This window comes from Gadus chalcogrammus, chromosome 13, assembly GCF_026213295.1.
Source record: "Gadus chalcogrammus isolate NIFS_2021 chromosome 13, NIFS_Gcha_1.0, whole genome shotgun sequence".
NCBI classification, from domain to species: domain Eukaryota; kingdom Metazoa; phylum Chordata; class Actinopteri; order Gadiformes; family Gadidae; genus Gadus; species Gadus chalcogrammus.
In genome coordinates this window covers 2,314,429-2,341,225 of record NC_079424.1, presented here as the reverse complement: position 1 = coordinate 2,341,225, position 26,797 = coordinate 2,314,429, and the positions used below count along the sequence as shown (strand labels likewise).

The 26,797-nt window shown below is 47.0% G+C and overlaps 1 protein-coding gene across 5 annotated transcripts; it reads left to right on the top strand.

Annotated features, from left to right (window-relative positions):
- The first annotated feature begins 137 nt into the window (after positions 1 to 137).
- Positions 138 to 25,815, top strand: hdac11 (histone deacetylase 11). Of its 5 annotated transcripts, none has more exons than XM_056606102.1 (11): positions 138 to 246; positions 3,259 to 3,319; positions 3,423 to 3,571; positions 4,126 to 4,226; positions 6,361 to 6,477; positions 10,693 to 10,735; positions 12,129 to 12,205; positions 12,990 to 13,052; positions 17,214 to 17,310; positions 20,973 to 21,151; positions 23,208 to 25,815. In XM_056606102.1, exons 2-11 carry the CDS (start codon positions 3,285 to 3,287, stop codon positions 23,439 to 23,441), a joined length of 1,095 nt encoding a protein of 364 aa, XP_056462077.1. In that variant the 5' UTR covers positions 138 to 246; positions 3,259 to 3,284; the 3' UTR covers positions 23,442 to 25,815. The 5 variants fall into 5 exon arrangements, with proteins under 5 accessions (XP_056462077.1, XP_056462074.1, XP_056462075.1 ...); XM_056606099.1 differs by lacking the exon at positions 138 to 246 and adding an exon at positions 2,029 to 2,197; XM_056606100.1 differs by lacking the exon at positions 138 to 246 and adding an exon at positions 2,521 to 2,785.
- The last annotated feature ends 982 nt before the right edge of the window (positions 25,816 to 26,797 follow it).

Sequence of the window (26,797 nt, the reverse complement as noted above, 5' to 3'; positions counted from 1 at the left end):
CTCTCTCTCTCTCTCTCTCTCTCTCTCCTTGCATCTCTCTCTCGCCCCCCTCCCACCTCTATACTCTGTTGAACAAACAGTGCGCATGACGTCTGGTATTTCAGGACAATAGAGGTGCACTGGTCAGGAGGTATCTGTAAACACTGCTGTCCATCGATCTGGACTCACATGAGGAAGGTGCATGTACCGCTTCATGCTGAACTCTATTGATGGGGGAGGGATAATGTCAGCCTGCATCCTTCACAGGTAGGTGTGTTCTATTGGTGTGTGTGTGTGTGTGTGTGTGTGTGTGTGTGTGTGTGTGTGTGTGTGTGTGTGTGTGTGTGTGTGTGTCGTGCGTCTTTCAGTCATTAACTCAGACAGAGACTGCATCAAAGTGACGTGAATGATTCTCCTTTTCCTTCTCCTTTTTCACGTGATAAACTGTTCCCTTGTGAATATTAATTATTAATGGTTCAAAGTGGCTTACAGTGAATTCAGAACCACGTCAAGGAGCAAGTAAGGGGTTGGCATCCTGCTCTGTGGATGCCTACAAGTACACTCCAGACGTTGGGCATGAACCCGAAACCTTTTGGCTGGGATTCGAACCCTACACTATTCTCCTACTAATTCTGATCGAGTACAACACTACCACCTTTCTGCTCATGCCTTGCTTACGGCGTTGGCTTCATGGCAACCAATAGGGTAGGGACCACCACTGTAACCCACAGATACCCCAGAACCTGAATAGGTGTTTCTAATAACCCTTAATGAGCCCTCAGTAACGATCTGTCCGCTCATCCGAATCACACTCGTCAAAAACGCCTTTCAACAGACTCTCAATCCACTGGATGCACAATAAATGGAAACATACAGATGAATGTACTCTGGTAGGAGGAGGAGGCCTGTAGACCTACAAGAGGCAGCGATCCACCGTGCAGGAGAATGTTTGTGTGTTGCCTGGCAACAGTAGAGTCCCCAGCCCAGGTGCGGAACTATCTGTGTCGGGGGGGGGGGGGGGGGGTAGAGTGAATGATTTAATAATCAAACTAATCATAATCGGTTGTCGCTTGTTAGTGTTAACTAATAAACGGAGCTTGTAGGAGCGTTGTATAAAAGCAATGTCCCACTCAAGGTCACGCTGTGGTGAGGAATAGGTGATTAGCAATGCCTGCGGCTCAGCTTCGTAGCCAGGGCCGAATCTCAGCACTGCTGATGTTCGGTACGACAGCATCTCCCCTTCCCTGTGATATGGCTTGAATCTAAAGGAATCCATCCCATAATCGAACCCCCTGGATCACCGTGGACGCATCAATCAGGAGTGCCTGAGGCTGTGCTGTCATGGCCACTAGACACAGGACATCACACTGCTCTGAGACTGGACATGGCGTGTTGTACATTAATTGGCCTGACATGCATTGACACGACAATACTGTGACACAGGTGACTATTCGGAACACATTGGAACTCTTTGGAAAGAGGTCCAAAGTGTTTACATGAACAGGAGCTCGGCTACTGTAACACCGCAAGTCAACGGAGAGCCTATACTAACGCAGCAAAGACACTACCCTTCTGGAGTCATGGGTCATTGAACAACTCATCTGACTCTGGGTGAGACCTGAGCCAGTTTACAGATGCCTCGGAGAATCCCTTTAAGTTGATATTATACATGATGTTTAGCCACCGCAGAGTCGGGCTGCTGAAAAACTGTCTTTTTGGGCTGTCACTATGGCAACAGAGGGCAGAACTAATGAACAGAACCGTTTTTTGGTGTCATGTGACATGACACTACTAAAACTAATGTCGTGACCAAATGCAATCTGGCTCGCTTCTATTTTTTTATTCTGGATAGTCGCCCTGAATTAAAAGAAGAACATATTTGCCATTTTTGGACTTGGATGAGGTCTGATTAATCTGTTGTAAATTGTATGGAGCGGGTGGATTTTTGTATACCCAACAGTAAACTCACTAATTATATAAATGTGTAATATGTTGATGGTTTGGAATTGAATGGATTAAATATTAGCCAGACTCAGATTTACAACTTGGAAACGAGCTGAGCTGTCACAATGAAAGTAAACACAATGGTGCACAGTAAGGAAAAGGCAACGGCCCTAAACGGTAGACTACAGTGTACACTACCACAGTAGACACGAGTAGTAAAATAGCCTCCATGCCAAGGAAAAAACAATCTACAAACATTGTTCACTCATGGAGGGTAAGTCATTTAAAGTAATTTGTAGGCCTAGATAAATATGTTTCAAGAAAGTCAAGAGAACCATGTTGTAGCGTCAACCCAACACCAGTGTCTTGAATAAAATAATACTTTTAGAAACAAAGCAAAGGTATGATGACATATCAACATTGCATTCAACTGGTATGATGGGCCACCTCAATGTCATCATTGGATCATAATGTCAGGAGTTGATCGAGTATTTCTTCATTCCAAAGAGGCTGAAATGTCTTCCTATTTTTGGACAGCATTGTATTAATTTCAAGTAAAACACTGTTGGTGTACAACACAAGAGCACAGCGGCGGAATAAGAGCAGCGTAAAGTGCGTCAAGCGCGCTACGGGCGCAAGCGACGGAACCTCGGAGGCGAATTCGCGCACGTTTCCTACGTAGGAGGGGAAGAAGAGAGGAGATACTGAATATACGAAATAGATTATATATTAATGTATATATATGTATCCGGATTCCGGATCCAACTTTTGTACAGTCTCTTGGTCTTTGATGAGGAACCTTTCAAGTCCGTGAGCGTTAGAAACGGCTCGATTTCCGTGACGTGCGTAACATAAATAGCAGGTGAGTCGACTCGAAATGATGCTACGTTGTTCAAATCCCTTTTCCAAATGTAGCTCTTCGTAAACAATTGTGTTTATATCACGTGTAAATGACTGCCAGCTTCTACTTCTGTCGACCTCGTCCATGTATACATAGCGATGTACGGTCAACCTTGGAGAAACAGAGAACGCTTCCTTCTAGTTGCGTCTTTGGGAATGATAACATGCCATTGCGCATGGGTCAGTCTTGACAGGCTTGTGGGTAATGTAGTCACTGTGCAGGAGTTGCAGTGAAGCCATAGTCCCTCTCCCTTGTTTTGGCCGTGATTTGGAATCGTTACCCATTAACGTGGATTGCATTATGTAAATGTCTATTTATTTTGTCAATGTTTAGTGGATTGCTGATGTTCGGCCAAGTGTTTGCTGAAAATGAATGGAATGTGAATGAAACTATTACAATACAAACAATGGCACTAATATCGTGTATATATTTAGATCAAACTAGAAATGCCGGTGGGACAATGTCAAAGGGGCAAGACACTGAAAGCGGAAAACGGTGAGCAAATACAAAATTAAGACGCTTCTCACTGTTCCATTAGAGAAGTACACAAACCTCTAAAATATTGTAATGTGATTTTTTTATTTGTTTTATTTTTCAGTCCTCACGACACTGAACTGTATGTTGACGTCCCTCGTACAAGCCTGCCCATAGTGTACCACCCCGTCTATAACATCACCTTCATGGGCCTGGAGAAACTCCACCCCTTTGACGCTGGGAAGTGGGGGAAGGTCGTCCGCTTTTTAAAAGGTAGCGGAGTAATATAAATAGATAGAGTGGATACACAAGAGAATGGAGACCTGATGGGAGAGATTCTTTGAAGAGCTGGTGGATGGATGGGTTGATGGATGGTGACAGGTGGGGAAATCAAGCAGAGATAAAACAGGAAATGAACTAGCTGAGCCATCAAGATAAAAGCACACTAGCATTAATGTTAAGCTATGTCTCATTCAATGAATTCATGTATTTGTGTGTGTGTGTGTGTGTGTGTGTGTGTTTTTGTGTGCATGCGTGTCTGTGCGTGTGTGTCCGCGTGTCTGTTTAAATGTGTGTGCATGGGTGTACATGCGTGTGTGTGCGTGTGGGTGTACGTGCGTGTGTTTGTGCGTACGTGACTGCAGGCATGTAAACATGCGTGCGTGCTTGTTTATATTTGTGTCCGTGTGTGTGTGTTTGCTTGTGCGTGTGTGTTCACATGCGTGCGTTCCTTCATGTGTTTGCGTGTGTGTTTACCTGCGTGGGTGTTTGTGTGTTTGTGTGTCCTATTATGTATATTGTGCTGCTCTCTCCGTGTTCCTCGTTAGAGGAGCAGTTTGTGACTGATGAGAACATGGTGCCCGCCCTGGAGGCTTCAGAGGAGGACCTGAAGGTGGCCCACACCAAGAGCTACCTCAGCAGCTTAAAGGTACACACACGTACACATGTCTCTACACGGCTCCTCAATAACATGACAGACTGTTACTATAAGGTACACACACTGCACATGTTTCACGGCTCTTACATTAACATCACACACCGTTACTTTAAGGTACACACACGCTGCCTGCACATGTCACTTCACGGTTCATAATCTAACATGTCTCTTCATGGCTCCTACAATAACATTTTTGTGCAAGGCTCCTACTAGCATGGGGGCACCATGTAACCAAGCAGCCTGCACATGTTTCTACATGGCTGTACATTAACATGACACACTCTTACTGTAAGGTACACCCTCTCTGACTGCTTGTCTCTTCAAGGCTCATTAACTAACATGTCTCTGCTTGGCTCCTACACTAACATGTTGCTACATTTTGCTCCCATACACTAACATGTCTCTTCACAGCTCCTAGACCAACGTGTCTCTTTGCAGCTTCTCACTAACATGGGGCCACACTGTAACCGTAGACACAAAACGGATATTTGAAATATATATTCATGTTTGGAAATGTTTGTGCAGTAATAGAAACTCTAAAGAGAGAATAATCGTGGGGAATCTCATCTAATTTCAACTTGATTCCATCACATTCGTTAAAACAAATCAATCCCTTCAAGGAAGGATGCTTTAATTAGCTTCATAAAACGCCGTTATTAATGACTTTGCCTGGAAGAAAAGGGGTATTGTTAGTTAGCTCTTAGCTTGTGGTTGAAATGTATCTGGCTGTTAGTTATCATAGGGTATGGCCGTCATATATCCCACAGTGTCACCGTAGAACATAAACCGATTCCCTACAATCTCTTCCAGCAGAGAACTCCAGCTACAGTTAGCAGTAAGTGGGCGAGATGACACCTCCGATGCCTCACGTCTGTCCTCTTCCACTCGAGAGTCTGACGTCTAACAGGCATAAACTACAGCCAACGTTGGCCCAGCATGGGGTGTGGACACCTCAGATCTCCCACAGACCACCCATTCATCACCTCGCGCCGTCTCCAACTGTTCTCAGGCGGCCCCCTGCAGTCCCTAAGAAGTCCCCGAGAACTTTAAATGTATCGGCGCTCTCATAAAATCACCAAACTTCAGAGTTGAGACCAGAATTAATGTGATTCAGCTCCATAAATCAGGGTTTGTTTGTGTCTGGGAGAGACGCCTTCCGTGCCCGTTGTTTATATTATGGGATGGCATTTACTTTCTCCGGTTGGGATGCGAGGTGTGTGACATAGAACAGCGAGGAGGAGAGCGTTGAGGAGCACTTGGCGTTCCCGCAGGAGTCTTGACTCTCATCCAAGGCAGAACTTGTACAGTGTGTATCCTATTTCATCTCACAGCATCTGTCTTACCGCGGTGGAAGCAGCACGACTGTGAAGCCTTTTGTAATGGATTACAGCTGATATGAGACGCTCTATTGTGGAGCGTGACCACTCCCAGGGAGGTGTGCTAGTACAGTTCCGGAGAGGTAGATTATTTTTAATATATGCCCGACAGCAAAGGAGCACGAATAAGGTCCTTAGCTATTGCCTTTAAAGATGTACCTGCAGTGGGTGAAGTCCCTCCCTCCCCCCCCTCCCTCCTTCTGGCATTCAGAAAACAATCTCAGAGACTCAACCTAGTAGCTCCCGGCTCTATATTAGCATTCCCTCTTTACATATCTGCTTCAACCTGTCACCCAATTTAATGTGAAATCAACATTGTCAACAGAACCATTTATTATTCATCCCCTGCAGGCACAGAGCCCTGAATCCAGCATCAGAAGAATTCTTCTCTTTTTGTTGTTGTGTGTTTGTGTGTTGTGTTCCCAATGGCAGAGTGATGCCGCTTTGTGATGTGTCTATTGGTTCGGTGAGGTCTGTGGACGCTGATGCCATGTGAAATGTGTCTTGTGTGTGGGTCTGGCTTCGCTCAGGATGTAGAGCGGGTTGGCTGGTCACCGGAAGGTTGCTAGTTCGATCCCCGAAGTGTCCCTAAGCAAGATGCCTCACCCTGACTGCTCCCGACGACGAGCTGACTGTCGCCTTGCGTGGTTGACTCCGCGGTCGGTGTGGGGACGTGTGCATGAATGTTTGTACGTCGCTTTGGATGAAAGCCTCTGTTGATTGTAAAGGTTGTTGTGCTTTCCTTCCAGTGGTCGGCGATCGTGGCGGGCATCACGGAGATCCCCCCGCTGATGTTCCTGCCCAACTGCCTGGTTCAGCGACGCGTCCTCAGGCCATTGCGGACCCAGACTGGAGGAACCATCATGGTACGGCTTCTCATACATTGCCCTCCTCCATTTCTGTTATTTTTTCGAATTTGCAGTCCAGCAGGGCATATAGTCCTGTATAGGGTATGTCCATCGCGGCCTCACATCGCCATGACCACCGCCAATTAGCATGCTAACCCTAACACGTCTTAACACCTAATAAGCGTCTTAGAGTACCATATTAAGCGCTATATAAATTTCATTTATTATTATTATTATTATTATTAACACTAACCCTAACCCTGGTACTATTTTTGTTTTTTTTGCTAATTATTTAGTCATTAATCGTAAACTGATTTTCCGTTATGGAGAGGGACATTGTTCTGTTTCAAAATACCACAGCACTTCTCAACATTCAGGTGGAGAAACAATGTTTTTATTAGTGTCGTTACGGTGTATAGTATATTAGGATTTTACAGTACTAACTTTCTTGAGTACATCCCATGATGCATTCTGATGTGAGGGAGAGAGACTGTGAGACTGTGTATACATGTGGTACCAAACTAATGGGAAAAAGGAACCAAGGATAGTGATGGCAGACCGTTCAGAACATGGAGCCACATCTATCACCCATGTCTTACAGTAGGTCCACAAGTTGGTTCCTAAAACATCAGTGCATAAAGAGGTAATGTGAAGAGTGATGTGCAGGGTTTGACTAGTTTCTAAGTCTCGCTGTGTGTAGTCGCTGGTCGCGTGTCAAACCATAATGAGCAGTCGAAAAACACACAGAGGAAAAATATCAAAATCAGTTTCCAAGCATAAACCAAGGTCCAAAAGATCATTATGGGAGCGGGAGACTCTTTGAATACTTTGACCGGCTGACCAAAACAAAGCCCCCTGCCGTTTCTCCCCCAACGCGCCCACATCCCTCGTAGCTCCTTCATCTCCATGACTACTGAAGTCTGTCCTCGTAAACACACTCATGATACCAATATTAATATTAATGATGTCCGTGCAAGGACTTTGGCCTCACTACCAGGGGCGCCCTTAGATCCACATTACCTTTAGCGTAAGACGTCTCACCAGGCCTGTGGATAGGTGAGGCTTCACGGACCCAGGATTTATTGAGCTGTTGCGAGCCCTGCCCAGCTTTATCTCCCGTTAAATACAAGCTCAGCTGACAGGGATAATTTATCGCTGCACTTTTGTCGGAAATTGATATTCAGGTACTTCAAGTGTGCCGTGTCCTTGATGGTAAAAAGGCGGAAATGTTACGGGAACAGGGGCAGGACGGTTTGGTGGTTAGGGGGTCTTCTACACATAGCCGGAACGTTCTGGACACCATAACTAATGTCGGCCAGTTATTTATCAGATGTGTCTCAAAATGGCTTTAAGTTGCTTTCCATAAAATAAATGACAATCTGTAATTATTAATTGAATGATGTTTGTATGATTTGGAAATTGATATTGTTAGTCATAACCAGAATGGGTATAAAACTTGGCCTTATGTAGCCTCATCCATGCTCCGGGTAATAAATGTTGATATCCTTATGGTGTTGCAACATTTTAGAATAAACTAAGGAGGGAAACATGTCTAGTAGAGTTGACTGTATACATAACTCACACTTTTGAACACTTTCTGAATACTATTCCTTTGAAGATGAAATCCTTAAAGTCCTGTTTTTAGTATTTATCAAACCGCCACTGAGTTGACTCAAAGTGAAAGAGGGAAAGTTTCTTAGGGCTTGAATGCATATGAGCACATTAGAAATAGGGGAACTATAAACCCATCTTTACCTAGAAAAATTACTCAATAACTGGAATGTATGTGCAGTGCTTACAGTTCGTATTTTGACAGAAGAAGAGAGAACTCAGGGGGTGTCCTTTGTTCTTTGTTTACAACCTGGGCTCCATGACTAGCTGTCTCAAACAGCTCGGTATATGAACACAGGGACAGAACGGGGCTCTGTACTGCCATCTCCTCAAACCCACGACTGACTGCTCCCCCGAGTCACCATGTAGTCTCAGTCGTGGGCTGGGTGTGTGTGTGTGTGCATGTGTGCGTGTGTGCTTGTTTCTCCACGTGTGTGCATGTTTGTGTCTGTGTGTATGCGTTTCTCTGCACGTGCGTGTATGTGAGACTGTATTTGTGTGTGTGTGTGTGTGTGTGTGTGTGTGCGTGTGTGTGTGTGTGTGTGTGTGTGTGTGTGTGTGTGTGTGTGTGTGTGTGTGTGTGTGTGTGTGTGTGTGTGTGTGTGTGTGTGTGTGTGTGTGTGTGTGTGTGTGTGTGTGTGTGTGTGTGTGCATGTCTCTGTGTGTGTGTGCGTGATTAGCATGTGTGTGCACGTGGACGCCTATGTGCCCATGCGTGTGCATGTGCGTGCGTACCTGCGTGCTGATGGCCACCCCAGCTCCACCATCAGAGAGAACTAGCGGCTTGCAGAGGCGCGGGTCTGAGCTGCTATCTGGTCTTCACAGGCACCGCGAGCCATCCCCGAGATCAGGACCTGCCGCAGAACTCTCCCCCTCTCTCCTCCCTCGCGCCCGTTCACGACTTGGCTTTGAAGTGAACAGCTTGGCAGGCAAAACCGATCAGAAGCCCCATTGTGCCTAAGTGCTTTGTGATTTGACATACATAGAGGGCAGGGCGGTGAAGTCGTGATGCGCCCCTGGCGGAAAAGGGTTCCGGTTTCCACATCCAAACGTCCCAGCCGGGTCGCCGTACATGTATACACGCATCGTTTCTGATCTTTCTTCAAGGGGACATATTATACCACCAGGTGATCAGTCTGCCAGCCTACCCGGTGGACTGAAGTAAACGTTGCTCATCTATCCAGCACAGATCTAGGTGGACACGCCCACTAGTGATGTCAGATGGGGCATATTTTCGAAACGGCTTGTAAGGCTAATCACATTCCCACCTGGTGGTAGAATATGTCCCCTTTAACCTGAGGGGTCGGCTATTCTCCGGAGGTAGAGCGGGTTGGTTACCACCAGGTTAACCACTAGGTTACTGGTTCGATCCCCGGCTCCTCCTAGCTCGGGTGTCGAGGTGTCCTGGAGCAAGGCGCCTCACCCTGACTGCTCCCGACAAGTTGGCTGTCGCTTTGTTGAATCCGCCGTCGAGGTGTGAATGTGTGCATTAACCTTTGTAAGTCGCTTTGGATGAAAGAGTCTGCTAAATGCCCTAACTGTAACTGTAAACGTATTCACCGAATGGTTCAAATACTGGGTCTCCTAGCTAACTCAACCACTCTCACAAACTATAACAAGGCCCAAGCCATAGTTCACCGAGGACAGAGCTGTTTAAATGCGTGATGCGCTTTGTGTATCTGGCGAAGAACGCAAATGCAAATCACAAGTGGGAGTAAGATACGTCTCTCCCAACGAGTCTCAACGATTTCCCCACGATGAACTCACTCAAAAAGAACCAACGGAATAATGTCACGGTAGCACAGAGGGTTGTGTTTCCTAACGCCTCGTGCCCACTGCACCGTCAGTCAACGGACGTCAGAAGGCGTGGCTGACGGATGGGGGAGTAGTCTTTGCAGATGCATCCGTCAGCCAATCAAATCGGTTCGCCGGGTTCTTCCCGCTTCTTCCTGCTTGTTGCGAGGCAAAATTACCCGCTTTCCCACTTTCCAGTATCGTCAGAGCCCGAGTCGCGTCACAGTGCTTAAATTTGCATACGCGATCTGATTGGATGACGGATCCGTCGCTGCCGAAAAAGTTGAACATTTTTCAACTTTTTGACGGTGGCGAACGCTCCAAGTCAACTGACGGATCCACAATGCATTGCGCGACCGTCCCCATTCAAAGTCAATGGGCAACGGACAACTGACGGAGGTAGTGGGCACGGGGCGTAACAGTTGCATGAACACGCTGAACCAAGGGCAGACTACAGCGTGGGTTATTTCCATTATTTCCATTGTTTTGTTTCGCCCCCTTTACTGTGGGCTACCATCGAGACTTCAGAAGACATTTCTCTCCAAGCTCGGAGGGAGTGGGTTGTTGTTCTGCCTGGGAAAAATGAAGTATAGCATATAACCCTATTGTCAATTTATATTAGGTACAGAATTCAAATGAAAAGCGCCTGGGGTAATATTTCTCATTTAAAGTCATTGCTTTAAACCTTGATAGTGTGCAACATTTCAGTTGGGGGCTGTTGCACGACGAACACTGCAATCCTTCCAGCTGTCTGATATTAAAACAAACCAAAGTACAAAGCATGCGTCAGCCAGGAGAAACCTTCCTTACCGGCTCCTTCTTCCACAGGCGGGGAAACTGGCGATCGAGCGAGGATGGGCCATCAATATTGGTATGTTTGCATTTTTGGTGTCTATCATTTCCATGCAGCTTGTCTTCCTGGGGTCGGTTATTGAGCGCAGGCACGCATCAATACTGACCTGCCACCGCAACTTCAGCTGCGACTGCATTCCTCGGCGCTCAAACTCAATAATAAATCTGCTTAATAAGTAAATATGGTATGGCTGGAGATGGATGCCGTCGTACTGGGATGGAGTTATGGTTTTTAACCGCGGCCAGCCGCCACCTAGGCTCATCTATCTCCACAACAATGAGATCTACGCTAAAGTGGCCCGTCCCACTTCTAATGTGGTGGTGTGTGCCCGAAAGCAGCGAGCAGCATGAGACCTTCGCTCTCTGCTGTGTCAGCCTAGTCACACACTCTGCTGCCTCTAGCACTGCCTGCTGAATGGATAACCACAAACTTAACATCACATAGGAACTACTGAATGCTGCTTCCATTTCTTACACTGCATAGTGAGTGAGAGAGAGAGGGAGAGGGAGAGGGAGGGGGAGAGAGGGGGAGAGAGAGAGAGAGAGAGAGAGAGAGAGAGAGAGAGAGAGAGAGAGAGAGAGAGAGAGAGAGAGAGAGAGAGAGAGAGAGAGAGAGAGAGAGAGAGAGAGAGAGAGAGAGAGAGAGAGAGAGAGAGAGAGAGAGAGAGAGAGAGAGAGAGAGAGAGAGAGAGAGAGCTGGATTGGGACAGCCAAAATAAGTCTTATTCCATCTATCTCCGTACTCTTGTATTAAGATTCAGCGCCACAGAACCCTTTAATGAGTGTAAGCATAACGGGGCAGAGGGCACTTAGCCTGATTGAATAGCCATCAAGCCAATTATAAAGCATCACATAATCTGTTTGTGGTGCTTAGTCCACAGCCGTCTCTGGCACTTCTTGTATTGGCCATGACGCCAGCTCCATTTTGGGGCCAGCGCGATGGGGTGTTCCCCCCCCCAGGGAACACGGCCCTGTGCAATCAGCGGCACAAAAAACAAAAACACAAAATGAAAGACCCCATTGAAAGATGCAATTATGGTCATTTGAGATAATTGACTCCTCAGCGAACAATGACCTGACTGGGAACAATGGTCTCTCTCTCTCTCTCTCTCTCTCTCTCTCTCTCTCTCTCTCTCTCTCTCTCTCTCTCTCTCTCTCTCTCTCTCTCTCTCTCTCTCTCTCTCTCTCTCTCCCTTGCCTCCTCTCTCTGTCTCTCTGACATTCTTATTCTCTCTCTTTCTCTCACACTTATTTATTTCACTCACTCTCTCTCTCTCTGTCTGTCTGTCTGTCTGTCTGTCTTTCTCTCTCTCTCTCTCTCTCTCTCTCTCTCTCTCTCTCTCTCTCTCTCCCTCTTACATTCTCTCTCTCTCTCTCTCTCTCTCTCTCTCCCTCTCCCCCTCTCCCCCCAGGAGGTGGTTTCCACCACTGCTCCGGGGATGAGGGTGGCGGTTTCTGTGCCTACGCGGACATCACCCTGGCCATCAAGGTGAGGCTGCTGCTCCCGGCCCCCAGCCCAGCCTTGGGGCTCCAGGCCTGGCGAACGTGGCTGCCCTTAGGGCCTGGGCTGACTGAAGCTCTGGTGATGCACTGGGATCAGAGAACAGAGAACAGAGATCCCCAAACGTGTTTGTGTCGGACTCGTAATCATGGCAGTGCTTCTGACACCAAAGTTTAGTGTTAGTTTTAAAAATGTGATTTTGGCAAAGCAATCTGACTGACCTTTGTGTTAGAGCCCGCTCTATAATTGCCTGAAAGAAGGAATATATTCTCAATACCATGTCAGAAAGTACTTTTCTTTTCAATTTTTCCCTTTTCATTTCCAGCGTTTAAACTCTTTGAATGGTTTTATTGTGGCCGTCCAGCGATCCGTTTGGTCCCCGACTGTGACCCCTTTGTGGTTCCCGAGCCACATGTTGAGAACCACTGTATCAGAGCATGCAAAGGCCACTGGTTCGTGTGCGGGCCCACACATATTACTCCTGATATTGTGGCAAGAGCGATGAGTCACTGAAGCTGAAAGAATACAACTCACGTAATTTAGGTTTAGATTTAGATTTTGGGCAAGTGCCAAGCACTAACAATTGTTAGGTTAACTCATTCCCCGTATACCACAAAGATAGCTAGGAAAAGACACTAGACAATTCTAAGTATTATTTTAAAGCTCAAGGACATACAATAAAAAACATATAATTCTCAGAATACAACGACGAATAACGTTCAACATTTCCACTTCAAACCCGGGTTTGAACATTTCCCCTTTCCTGTTCCAGTTCCTCTTCGAGAGAGTGGAGGGCGTCGCCACGGCAACCATCATCGACCTGGACGCCCACCAGGTGAGGCTCATCCCCCGGCCCGCCCCGTCCCGCTGTGCCAATGGCCGGTTATCGACCGGGCTAACCGGGTAACCCACCCCATCTGACCCGTCGGCCGTCGGACCCCGTGCTGAGCTCACACTGCTCCCTGCGGAGGGCTTCCCTGCACGGACACGAGGAACAACAACCCCCCCGAGAGACGATGGTTATCGAGTGGGGGTTGTTTGAGGGTCATGTTTCATAGCGAGTACACTGTGTCGAAAGAGGATTCACTTAATGGGTGCGTTCAACTGTTTTTGTCTGATCAGATGGCGACCAGTCCCTTGCGTTACTATAGTGTTATACTATGCACAATGCACTATGTTACTAATAACATACTTTAGTACTGTGTTACTTGTACTACTCTTTAGTACTACAGCACTGTTACTTTAGTACTTTAGTATTGATACTATACTATCAGAAACAAACTAGTAACTAGCTAGAGTAAAGTATTGTCTTTCTCTACTGATCCAGATTTAGTTCTAGATTTAGCTTTTGTCTACCTGCCAATTTCCCTGGCAGCATCTCTTTACATGTTGCTGGGAGGGGGGGGGGGGGGGGGGGGGGGGGGGTTAAAGTATGCGTACAAAATGAATAACAAGCCAGTGTTCAAGCAGTAGGAGGCACTTCGACCCTTAATCCAGGCCATCGACCGGAACCAATCCCGCTTCTGGAGGTAGAAAGGGCTTCATTTCATCGTACAGTGGCCGGGCCGACTGAGGACTGTGCTGTGAGACAGCTCCCTCCTCTCTGAAACCACCAGCTCCTCTCCACACTAAACTGGATCAAGGTTTAATGAGCATACTCTCACACAGGGGCAGATTAAAAACTTTAAAACCTCCCAAATCCCTTCCCCACGCCCTCTGCCAACCCCCTAAAATCCCCCGAATTATTCCTAAAGGACTGGACGGAGTAATGATTTACCCAAGGACACTTACTGGATGGGTGTTTTCTGAAACTGGAGTTTATTCTCAAGAGGACAAGCTGACTAACCACGAGGCAAACCCATGTCACTCTTATTAATATTCACAAAGCAGCGTTCAGCGTTCCATCGTTCATCCGTCGTTGGCTCAAAGTGAAAGTCTCAGTCTAGCACTGCAGTTAAATCAGACCTCACTTTCGTCATGTTTCATAGATGTTTCTTAGTCGAGTGCAAAACAGGTAATTGGCAAAAGCAAAGTCACCAAGAAGCGAGGGCTTTGGTTTGCAATATATCCACGATACAGAGAATCCAGAGATGAATGCATTCTGCAACTGTAGAAAATGACAGAAGGAGCTTAGGGTCTCTAATTGGTTTAATACAGTCCAGTCAAACCGGATTACAGGTTTTCAATAAGCAGTGATTCCTTTTTATTACACTGAGCCCAGTCAGTGTGAGCATAGTGCAACAACCCCTGTATTTATCATACTTTCATCGAGCTATGTATTTCCCCATACTACCTCATATCCAAAAACCAATTAGTGATTGGGAACTTTCTAATGAGGTTCCAAAGCCCATGGCTCCCACATAGCTTCAGCCATGTCTGATGTATGACTGGATGCTAACGATCCTGCATTATGTAATGACAAAGTCAGCCTGGGATTTGAGCTAGATGCGGCAATCCGAACAGAAGTCAATTAATATTAGAACTTGAACATATAGAAGGCAGAGTATTGTATGCATTTATTGGATGTGCGCGCTCTGCAGTTTTTCAGAAAAAAACCACATCACTGCCTCATTAGGTCTTGACACATTATACCGTAAGTGCTCATACTTGTGGAATGAATTGATGGCTTTATCCTATGCTTTGCTGGTAAATCGGGGCAATACACTTTAGTCGTCGAGGTTGCGTTGCAAAGTAGCAATTTGGTTTTTAAAAAGGCCCTATTTTAATCAGGCAATCCACACTGATAGCTCAACCTATCAAGCCTCCCTAGTGGGCCGTATCCACTGATAGGTTGATCAACCCATCAATCATCTGGGTGGACCATCCCATGTATGATTTCACTAAAAGGAGGATTTGGAAATAGTTTGTAATGGAAACATCTGGTAAAACACAGGGGCCTTTAAAACCGAACAGAGAACAACGTATGAGACATTCTGTATCTGACATTGGAGTCCATATGAAAAAAAAAAGAAATGTTCTTGCGTCATTACTGAAGAATAAATGCTCTATTCAGTTGTTCAGATATATTTCTACAGATCCAGACTTGGAAGAGTTGTTCAAAGGACTTATTTCGTCATCTGGGTATCTAAAGCAGTAAACCATCACTTGTCTCTCTGTCATTCTATCCAATACACAAGCACCTGTTTTTCTATACTCATTAAGAACACATCTGGCAATACCCGATAGTAAATGACGTATCATTAACATTGCTAAGCAGTCAAACGCAAAAACATCCTTGAATTTGTGTGAATGTAAAGATGTCAGCCAAAGTAATGCTTGTGTCCTCACCGTGTAAACACCCTTTAGCTGTTTAGGTTACAGTTCTTGAACGAAATCCAGTGATATAGTTGTGCTTTGGTTCTCACCTTTCAGTTAAAGCCTTTTATTCATGAAAGCCCTACCTCTACAATTTCGTGATGGATGTCTCGGATTTTTCCGTCTGATTGAAGGACAGCTGGTTGGACTTTCAATAGATGAATGGAAAAAAATGTTTTCAATGTAACACACGGTCCTTTTACTGTCTGGCCACTAAGAGGAACAAAATGGCGGCTAAATGGAGCCATAAATAGCCTTCCAGTGTTGATGCTACATCAGGGCCCAGCATGGAGGGGGGGGGGGTGGTGACCATAGACCTACACAAGGTGCTCCCCATCTATCAGAGCTGTAGGGTTATCCTTTGAGTATGATAGTGATTAATTGAATAGTTATAGACACTTATTGTACGTTGTACGTCCTGGCACAAAAACAATACTAATTAATGAATGTCTCAGCAGTGTGGAGCGTCTTATCTTTAGCTGTCTTTGTTGTGACATCGATATATTTTTGTTTCTCTTTCTTCTGACATGTACTTACTGTAAGTCGTTTTCGATAGAAGCGTCTGCTAAATCCCTAAGTGTCAAATCTAAATGTTAGTTATTGGTGTACCTTGCGGAGTCTTGTGAGCCTGTGTGTACCTGGTGAGGAGTGAGAGGCCTGTTTGAACTCAGGGTCCTATGACGGATGCCTCTGTTACCTATCGTGTTATGACGAGTCAATTCAATGTTTACGTACCCGCAGTTGCCAGTCTTTCATTGCGTAAAATCGCATTCAAAGGGTGTATAAATAATAAATGACCCAGTGTTTGTCACTTGGTATTGATATACATCTCCCTGAAATGAACCAAGTGAAACGAGCCGTGGGTTTGACTTATTCTAATTTGTCCTCGACATGACAAAGAAGTGATGCATTGTGGGTGGATTTGTATACGAACTAGAATCTGCCTCGTCAATTCCTGGTCAGCATAATCTTACCCTGCCTGTCACCATTTATCCATCGTGGGTCCCATTGCCCGCAGACTCTGAGGTTTGACTTATGCGCTCCTGACAGGAAGAAGACACTTTGGCTCACAAACGCAGGGGAAGGAATAAAGAGCGATGAAACAATCTAGCCGTTTTTTTTTTTTACGACCTTCTGGACGATAATGCCAACAGCCTGCGGGTGAATATCGATCCCTGGTACTCACCCTGTCACTCCCAGCTGCACCGCAGCACCCAGACAGACACCCATAGGTGACGTCTGGGGTCGGGTCTGTGCTGGGAATGGATGGACGGGTTGATTTACTGGAGGGCCTTAGTGTTTGTTAGCATCCTCCTTTGTAGAGGAGATAGAGGAATGAATGCCGCCGTACATTAGAGGGGAGATCACAGAACAGGCTGTAACCTTTCTATTTTCTGAGGTGCAATCGGACCGTCTGTGTTCCATGTCTTCCAACATTTGTTCTTTGTTTCCAACACCAGTTCAGTACTTTAACAATTTGTCAGACAAATCGTTAGACATCTTTTGTTTATCCCAATAAATGAATACAAACCTTTCATCCAAAGCGCCTAACAATACCTGAGTGCACCCATTTCTTAGCCCGGGAAGCGAACCCCTAACCCATGCAGTGCTGTGCCGTTCTGCCCGGGACTGTATTGTTGGGCTGTAGGGGGTCTTTATCAAACTTGTCTTTGTGTCGCAGGGAAACGGCCACGAGCGAGACTTCCTTGGAGACCGGCGCGTGTTCATCATGGACGTGTACAACTGCCACATCTACCCCAGGGACAGAATCGCCAAGCGTGAGTGAAGAGCTCCCTGTGCCTTCTCCTCCCTCTCCCCTGTCCTCTCCTCTTTCCTTTCCTCTCCTACATCCTTTCCTCTCCTCTGTCCTCTCCCTGATGAGCTGTGTCTCCCTCTATCTCTAGACGGTTACGGCACTTTTTCCCCCGCAGCGATTTACGCTAGGCGGTCGAGTACAGATACCGAGCCCCGAGCGAGCACCTTGTGTCTGTACACCCTCGACGCCGCACTATCCTGCCAGCATCCTCTAATACATTACCTGGAAGGCTATCGAACCAGGGAGGAGGCTCTGGGAGGGGCCCCCACATTAAAGTGCCTCATTTCCATACTAGCGTCACAGCCTACCCCCCAAGCATCCCTCACAGCGTCCTGCCGCGGCCTGGCATCAATCTTAGCAGCACTTATATGATTATATGTGCTTTTACTCTAATCGGTGCCGGGCAGGGGAATAAACATCCAGGCCCATATTCCCTCGGGGCGGGGCTGCTGTCTCCTCCAAGTCCAGCCCCCCCCCCCCCCCCCCCCGACCCCTAGATGTCACTGCCTGCCGTTTTAATTGTGTTATGGCCTCACTTGCTGATTCACACGCTTCGCAGTGTGCCTTTGATTTGTGTGTCACAAATCCCTAAAGCAGGGAATCTGTGTGCTACGATACAGTCTGCTGTTTGGACACATTTTGTCTGGTCATAAGTTAATAGGTAGACAGTACGAACGCCTCAAAGTTGTATTGAATCAATGCTCAGCTTCAGAATAAACTCAATGAACCGAGGTTGACTAACGGTCTGATTTAGATAACGTTTATTCCAGTGCCATTAAGGTGATTGGGGTTAACGCTCATAACTCTTCCACATGTACACACATTGACACTCTGGTTGTCTTAAGATCAACACTATACCTAGACGCTGACTTAAACTCGCCTTTTGTTGGTAAAAGGATTTAACAAAGCCTTGCCAAGCAGGATAGGCCCTTTGTTCTTCTTGTTGAATCCGATTTGAAGTTGATTCCCTAAAGCTGTCTCTAATTATTTGTATCCACATTTATGCACTGGGAAAGCCTCCTAATTGTATACGTTCAGCTGAGTAATGTGGGGAGGCCGTGTGGCTCACTGTGCATTTATACACAGCATGACCGGCACCTTCCACGTGGGCAGAGTGCTGTACAAGCAATGCTTCATTTCCATCCGTTTACACATCAAATTCACACACACACACACACACACACACACACACACACACACACACACACACACACACACACACACACACACACACACACACACACATACGCTCAAGCAAACGCACCCAAAGACAGACACACATGCACGGATAAATGGACACACACACATACGCACGTACAGATACACGCAAGCAGGCATACACACACAAGCAATCAGGTGCATGCACGCACGCATGCACTCACAAACACACACACACACAGATACACACACACACATACATGCACACACACAGATACACGCACATACAGATACACACACATACATACATACACACACATAGATATACACGCACGTATAGATACACACACATACATACATACACACACATAGATACACGCACATACAGATACACACACATACATACACACACACAGATACACGCACACGCACGAATACACATGCATGCACACACTCAGTCATTGCTTGCTAGCCATGAAGTAAAGATATTGACTCAATTATTGGGATGATTAAACATGTTCCTTTGAAAAGAAAAAACACAAAGATAAACGAGGTTCAACAGAAGAGAGAAAGGAAAACATCTAGAGTTATCTAGAGCCATGTTAGTCTACCCTACTACCGTACCAAATTATTCAAAATTAGCCCTTTGATAGTCCGTTCACGATGGCATTTTGGATCCGTAAGCGTGTAACGACTAACTTCGGAGGCAGGTGTGTCGCACGAGAACACATCCCAACAGCCCGGAGGCAGGAAATCGAACCAGCAACTTCGGTTTACACCCTAGTGTTGCGTCATGTGCTGCTGCTGCACTCCCAGGAGACAAAGACTTTTTGGATGAAACTAGATGAAAGGCAAAGTGAGCCGTAGCAGGGGAGTGTAGATAATTCATCAGGAGCAGAAGGCTCGTAGTACAGGACCCGCTGTCTGTGGGCATCAATGCATACGTGGTGCCAATTAAATGCATTCCCACTTTTATCTCCCGTACTGTAATGTTAATATTCATGATTGCATCTGAAAAACTGTTGGGAAATATTAATATTCTTTCGAAACAAAGTTGGATGTGAGACTTGCTATGGCCTTTTTTTTGGCGGGTCCCCAAACAAAGTTTGTTCCGGTAAAAACTCTGCAAAGAGATCTATGTGAGTCTGCTAGAAGGAGAAAACAGCTGTAATGGTGTTCTTAATGGGATGGTTTCCAACGGGGGGTCCCAGTCGATACACGGGCCCCAGCGGGGGACACAGTGGGTGGAGAGACGGCCGATAAAAAGAAAAATATTCGACCTGTACGACCGAAGAATGAAAAATACATATTAGGTAGAACAATGTGTAATATGTGTCCTCTTAAGCCCAGTTCAGACCAAAGATTCACCTTGCAACGACTTGCAACTCGCAACTCCTTGCGACTCCTTGCGACAAGACGTGCTGCGGCGTTCTAAAACTGGGCCGTTCACACTGGCTGCAACGCGCTGCAACGGGCTGCGACGGAAGGTGGTTTCCCTATGAACTGTGAACGCTCTGGCACAGCTGAGAGCCGCAACAGCATCAGCATCATTTGAATAGGTTAGATTTGCGATTAGTTAGGTTCGCGATAAGTTTTATTTTTATTTTTTCATTGAGAGTAGGCTAGAGTTACTGTGTTTTGTTATTCTCCACTACATCTGCATTGGAGTAAATAGCTGGAGCTTACAGTTAAGTTAGTCAGTACGTTTCTACCAATTACACTCCAAATACGAATGAGATGGGAATGTTTTTGACATTTTATTGAAAAACAAATCAAAGAGGCATTCGCAAGGACAGCTACGTGTCTGGTCCCGATTTCCAACAGCTGGCGTCGCCACGACAACAAGCGACGCATTCAGCTAATGGTCACCAGTGAACACGGTCACGAGTTGAACTAAAACACCACACCAAGTGCCATCGCAATGTCGCAACATGCTTTCTTCTTGCTGTCCCTGTGGCTGTACCCCTTACTGCCAACGTCGTAAAGGACAGGTTGCTCCTCCAGCAAGCGAATTCAATTCTCCTCCCTCTCCTCGGACCAGAAGTCTGCCATCTTCGGATATTTGTATGCTGAATGTGTAATGTATGCAGGTGAATCTTTGGTCTGAACTGGGCTTTAGGTTGCGGCAGTAGGTCAGGTGGTAGAGCAGTTTGACTTGTTACCGGAAGGCTTCTAGTTCGATCCCCGGCTCCTCCGAGCTGAGTGTCGAGGTGTCCCTGAGCAAGACACCGACCTAACCCTAACTGCTCCTGACGAGCTGGCTGTCGCCTCGCAAGGCTGACACCGCCGTCGGTGGGTGAATGTGTGTATGAATGGTTGGAAGTCACTTTGGCCAAGAGCGTCAGATAATTGCCCTAAATCGAAATCTATATATTTTAATTGCATCTTATGTTGCTGCCCGAAAAAAATGTGGTGAATTTTAGAACCAGGGGTACTGCTCTGCTCTGACCGGTACCGCGCCTCCAGGGGCGATCCGGAGGAACGTGGAGCTGGACTGGGGCACGCAGGACGCTGAGTACCTCCGGAAGGTGGAGCTCCACACGGAGGGGGTGCTCAACGAGATGCGACCCGACATCGTGGTCTACAACGCGGGCACGGACGTCCTGGACGGAGACCCCCTCGGAGGGCTGGCCATATCCCCGCAGGTACGACCCAGCTTCTGTCGTTTCTTGGATTCATTTATTTATCTTAATTTAATATAAATAGAAACGGACTGCATTTATACACCGCTTTCCTAACCAGTGGCCGCTCAAAGCCCTTTACAATACTGCCTAACATCCATCCATTCATTCACACATTCACACAGCGACGACAGAGTCAGCCATGCGAGGCGACAGCCAGCTCGTCGGGAGCAGTTAGGGTAAGGTGTCTTGCTCAGGGACACATCAAAACTCACCTAATGCCGCTTTTCCACCGCACATGTAGCTCGACTCGACACGACACGACTCGACACGACTCGACACGGTAGCAGCGCGGGTGCTTTTCCACCGCAAATAGTACCTCCGGGACGTGGGCGGGGTCGTCTGCGCGAAAGGGCCGTGACGTATTTTTTGTACGCGACGCAAACAACACCTACGTAACCCACACATGGACAGAACCCACATAACAACAATGGAGAACATCGATGCGATGGTATTCGTGTTCGTATTATTAGCTGGCATGTTGAAGAAGTGGAATATGTTGGCTGCGGCGCTACTATGGCTGTTCTATCGTTACCAGCATGGTTGCCATGTCGCTCTCGTGACTTCGTCACACTCTCTGGCCAATCAGTGGCCGGCCGTCTGCCGACGTCACCTTTTAGCATCGGCTCAGCCGCTTGGAACCTAGAGCGAGGCGGTACTAGAAAAAGCAGCCACTTGAGGTACTAGATCGCGGTGGAAACGCAAAAAAGGCGAGCTGAGTCGAGTCGAGTCGAGTCGTGTCGAGCTGGTACCATGCAGTGGAAAAGCGGCATAAGAGGAGCCGGGGATCGAACTAGCGACCTCCCAGTTTCCAGCCAACCCGCTCTACCTCCTGAGCCACATGCCGCCCAATCTGATTTATTAATCCTCTAGTGCAAATCTTGTTTTCCTCGTTCTGTTTTCAAGCAATGACGATGGACGACTGACATATTTTCCCACGTTTTATCTTGTCACTCCGTGATTCGAGATTTAACTCTGACTAAATAACGTTTATTTATACTTATCGAGGCTTTCAACCTCCCCCCAACCGTTCCCCGCCCCCGGTCCCAATCCTCCGGTGGCTCGGAGCTCGCCCCTCATCCCTCTCTCTCTCTCTCTCGCTGTGATCGGCCGGCCATCCGATGGCTGCACTCTGTTGTCCAACTCATCCCACTTCTGCCCCAGCACTGTCCCAGCCAGAGCCCTGTCAGTGGAAAACCCCCTGGTCCGTGTCGAACGGGGGGAGTCAACCGCATCCCCACCCCCCCCCCCCCCCCCCAGAGCGAAGGATTCATCCTGGCCATCAGCCCGTTTATGGCTGTCATTCAGCGGTCCGCGGATGAGCTCGTGTTTCTGCCACCGGGAGTAATGTGTGGAGTCCGTCGTGGTGTCACCGTCGGTACGGCGGTGAACACCACGAGCTGGTCCCTGCGCCCCGTGCCTCCTTGCCGGGTCGCCTGCGGCGTGGAGATGCGTTCTCCGAATCCCCCCGCCAGGCTTTATAGATCTGTCAGCAGCGCCGCCGGCGCAGGCTGAGGAAGAGGACACACGTTATGTTCAGACCGGCTGTCAGGAATACACAGAAATAGTAGATTACCCCTAAAGACCTCATGGAAAACACCTGAGATGGATGACCTGTTTCGTTTCCTTATTTCTGTCTTCCTTTTTTTTTATATTTAATTTTTTTCCTTCTGTCTACCTCTCTCTCCCTCTCACTCACTCTCTCTCTCCCCCTCTCTCTCTCCCCCTCTCTCCCTCTCTCTCTCTCTTTCTCCCTCCTTTATCTCTGTCTCCTCTCTCTGTCTCCTCTCCCTCTCTCTCTCTCTCTCTCTCTCTCTCTCTCTCTCTCTCTCTCTCTCTCTCTCTGTCTCTCTCTCTGTCTCCTCTCTCTCTCTGTCTCCTCTCTCTCTCTGTCTCCTCTCTCTCTCTGTCTCCTCTCTCTCTCCGTCTCCTCTCCCTCCCTCTCTCTCTCTCCGTCTCTTCTCCCTCCCTCTCTCTCTCCGTTTCCTCTCCCTCCCTCTCTCTCTCTCTCTCGCCCCAGGGTATCATTGCGCGGGACGAGATTGTGTTCAGGGCTGTGAGGGGGCGGGGCATCCCCATCCTCATGGTGACGTCGGGGGGGTACCAGAAGATGACCGCCCGCATCATCGCTGATTCCATCCTCAACCTGCATCACAAGGGCCTGATTGGCCCAGAGGAGGGGGAGGGTTCCTCACCCAAGCCAATCGGGAGCGAGAGCTCTGTGTCGGTTAGCTCTGTGCACACTTCTGTCTGAAAGACTTTATTACGCCTAAACACGTGTGTGTGTGTGTGTGTGTGTGTGTGTGTGTGTGTGTGTGTGTGTGTGTGTGTGTGTGTGTGTGTGTGTGTGTGTGTGTGTGTGTGTGTGTGTGTGTGTGTGTGGTCCGTATATGGATGTGTGCGTGTGTGTGTGTGTGTGTGTTTGTGTGCAGGTGTGTGTGCATGTGTGTGTTAGTGTGTGTCTGGATGTGTGGCGTCCGGGGGTTCTTGTAATTGCACCTAAATGCCACTGACATAACTTTAATAATGTACCTTAAATGATTCCTGAAAGGGTCGTGCTCTGGCGCATACATTAACATTACTATTCAAACTCATTACGCATAAAAAGGGGTTGGGTTTGAAGACTAAATCACAGCTGTTATGCAATGCCTGTGTGTGTGTGTGTGTGTGTGTGTGTGTGTGTGTGTGTGTGTGTGTGTGTGTGTGTGTGTGTGTGTGTGTGTGTGTGTGTGTGTGTGTGTGTGTCTGTCTGAATACCAAACGACCAATCCCAAGAACCTTCATCTAGGATTCAATTGAAAAATTGAAATAATTTATTTAACCACCGATGTTAGAAAGGGGAGGCTTACTTTGCATATAATGAGAGAGAGAAACGTTCACGTGGGTTTAATATAATTGAGGTAAAGTGCACATTTAATAATCAAACAGGGTTTATGATGGAAAAGTGTCCATTCGATTATGGTCTCAATACACGTTTGTATGGAATGTAACTTGTTGTTCGCATTTTGAATAATCATTGTCTCTTCATTATTTTCATATTCACGTTAACTGGTTGATGATAGTCCAACTGGGTTTGAATGTCCTGCACCAACAGTGAGGTAGGCCTACTGGGAGGCGTACTGGTACTACTGGGAGTTCCATGGGAGACTCTTGTGTGTGTGTTTTTGTGAGACGTTAGTCAGGATTATTTGGTCTAATTGTTTTTTTTGTGTGGCGACAGTGGTTGCAGTTCACCAAAGTGATATTTTTCTACTTAACATGTTTCTACTTAACGTGTGTGTGTGTGTGTGTGTGTGTGTGTGTGTGTGTGTGTGTGTGTGTGTGTGTGTGTGTCTGTGTCTGTGTCTGTGTCTGTGTCTGTGTGTGTGTGTGTGTGTGTGTGTGTGTGTGTGTGTGTGTGGATTTTACATACAGGAAAAAAACAAATATGTTTTCCAATTTCCAAATTCTCTGCACCGCCAGTAGCTCTTGTGAGAAGCCAAGTCTGAGAGTAAGGAGCGAACAGGAAGCGCTTATCAAACACAACACAACACATAAAGCACGATGCACCCTGGCAGACTTGGCATTCAGTGTGGCTCCTCTTAAATGCATATATAATCGATCCATATTCAACACCCGCTCGCTGTGGCGACGTCTCTGAACAGCCAAAGTAGCAGCTGACAGCTGCAGCTCTGAAGATTTTGTAACGCTGAGCGCACATTCATTATTTTCCCACTATGCCGCAACTTCAGTCTGGAGAACACGAAGAGAAGGGGAACTGAAACTGGAAGCATCTCGATCATGGGATCAAAGGCCCGCTCTCTCTCTCGCTCTCTCTCGCGCGCACTTGCTCTTGTTGTCTCTCGCTTCCGTTCCCCTTGCTGTCTCGCTCTCTCTTTCCCCCTCTCCCTCCCCCATCTATCTCCGTCACTTATCTGTCTGCCCCCCACTCTCTCTCTCTGTCTCTCTCCCCCCTCTCTCTCTCTCTCTCTCTCTCTCTCTCTCTCTTTCTCTCTTTCTCTCTTTCTCTCTCTTTCGGCTCTTAGAGGAACATGAAAGGTCGCCTACTCTCGCTCAGGACTGCTTGGTAATGAGAGCGAATGACAGGTCACAGCCAACGTGGCCAGCTAATTAGCGGGCTCTTTTGATGTGCGGCTGCTCTATCTGAATGGAGCACAGCGCTTTAAAGACACTCTACCTTTTTAATTAGGACACGCTTGGCTGTCTTTGTCCTTTTTTTTTACTACGCATCCACAGCCCAACTTTTAGTCAGGCCTCATTGGCTTCTTCTCCTTAAGCCAGTTGACCAGTTTGCCTCTCGGGACCTTTTTCATGCGACACAATGCCAAGTAGATGTGGGTATGTTTCATGTCGCTGTGCGTTTCAATAACATTATCATCCCAATGTTTCTGGTTGTTTTTGACTCGTGGAATAAATCGTTCTTCACAGAAAACCAAAATGTTAAGATGTGATAATTAAAATGGCTGCAGGTTGTCCCGCTCTTCCTGGATGTTTTGTGGAGCTCTTTTTCTGAACGAGTTTCTGTAATAATTGCTTATATTGTTTAGGAAAACCAAAACAAAACTTTTTTTAACAGCCCCGGAAACGAGTTAAACATAAAAATAATTGTTTTTCCAAACAATATTTACGATTATGAATACAATATAAGGTGTTAAGTCTTGCTCCATCACGCATTAAAAAGGAAATGCAGCATTGAAAATACAAAATATTGTGGTAGCACACAACTATCATTCAGGACCTATTTGGACCGAAAAAAAGTTACAGATCTTTTACGAGAGCTACTGTCCAGCCCGACTAATCATTCAGCAGCCGGTAGGGGCTAGACAGTGAATACAGAGGCAGGTCATTCAGCAGCAGGTGGGGGTTAGACAGTGGATACAGAGAAAGGTCATTTGTTGAGCAGGTAGGGGTTAGACAGTGAATTCAGATACTCGTCAGTGAGGAGCAGGTATAGGTCATAGGGTATGCCAACAAGTCGACTGGCGATGTGGAGGATTGCAATGGCACCCCCTGACCACTCCTCTTTCCTGACCATGTGAGTCTGTTATCTTCAATGGCCCCTGGTCGCTCTATCTCTCTCTCCAATTCCATTAGTTTGATTCGCTCTGTACGTTGAAGCACGATTTAGCCCCGGCTTCCCCACAAACGAAACCAAACTAAAGTAATCTCGGGGGGCTTTCAAACGTTCACTGGTTTGAGTCCCAGAGCAACGCGAGCACGTTCGTGATCCATTAGTTTAAAGTTAGCGGCTTCAGAGTTGGGTTCGGCGTGTTCTCTGTGTACAGGAGCTAAGCTAATGACTGATCTAATGGTGTTTTGGCAAGGCTGAAAGGTAGACTAATTAGCAGTGTGGTGCATGCTAAGGCGGTAGCAGCAGAGATAAAATAGACATTTCTGTTTGCTTGCCTCTAGGAAAGCTAATGAACGATCGCTCCAGCGGGTCTTCACAATGTGTAGGAGTGAACTCTCTGGTTTTTTAGACAGGGGGGCAAAATGAGAACGAATGAGGGCTGGATGGTGTAGTGGATGTAGGAGGTGTTTCGCTCCCCCCCGTCCCCCCCGTCCCCCCCGAACGGTCACAGGGTGCAATCTCCTACTTCTGGATCCTTG

Excerpts from the sequence above, each read along its gene's own strand:
- hdac11 (XM_056606099.1), top strand. Across the intron at positions 4,227-6,360 it reads GCTACCTCAGCAGCTTAAAG|TGGTCGGCGATCGTGGCGGG; the intron begins GTACACACACGT and ends CTTTCCTTCCAG. Across the intron at positions 17,311-20,972 it reads CAGGGACAGAATCGCCAAGC|GGGCGATCCGGAGGAACGTG; the intron begins GTGAGTGAAGAG and ends CCGCGCCTCCAG.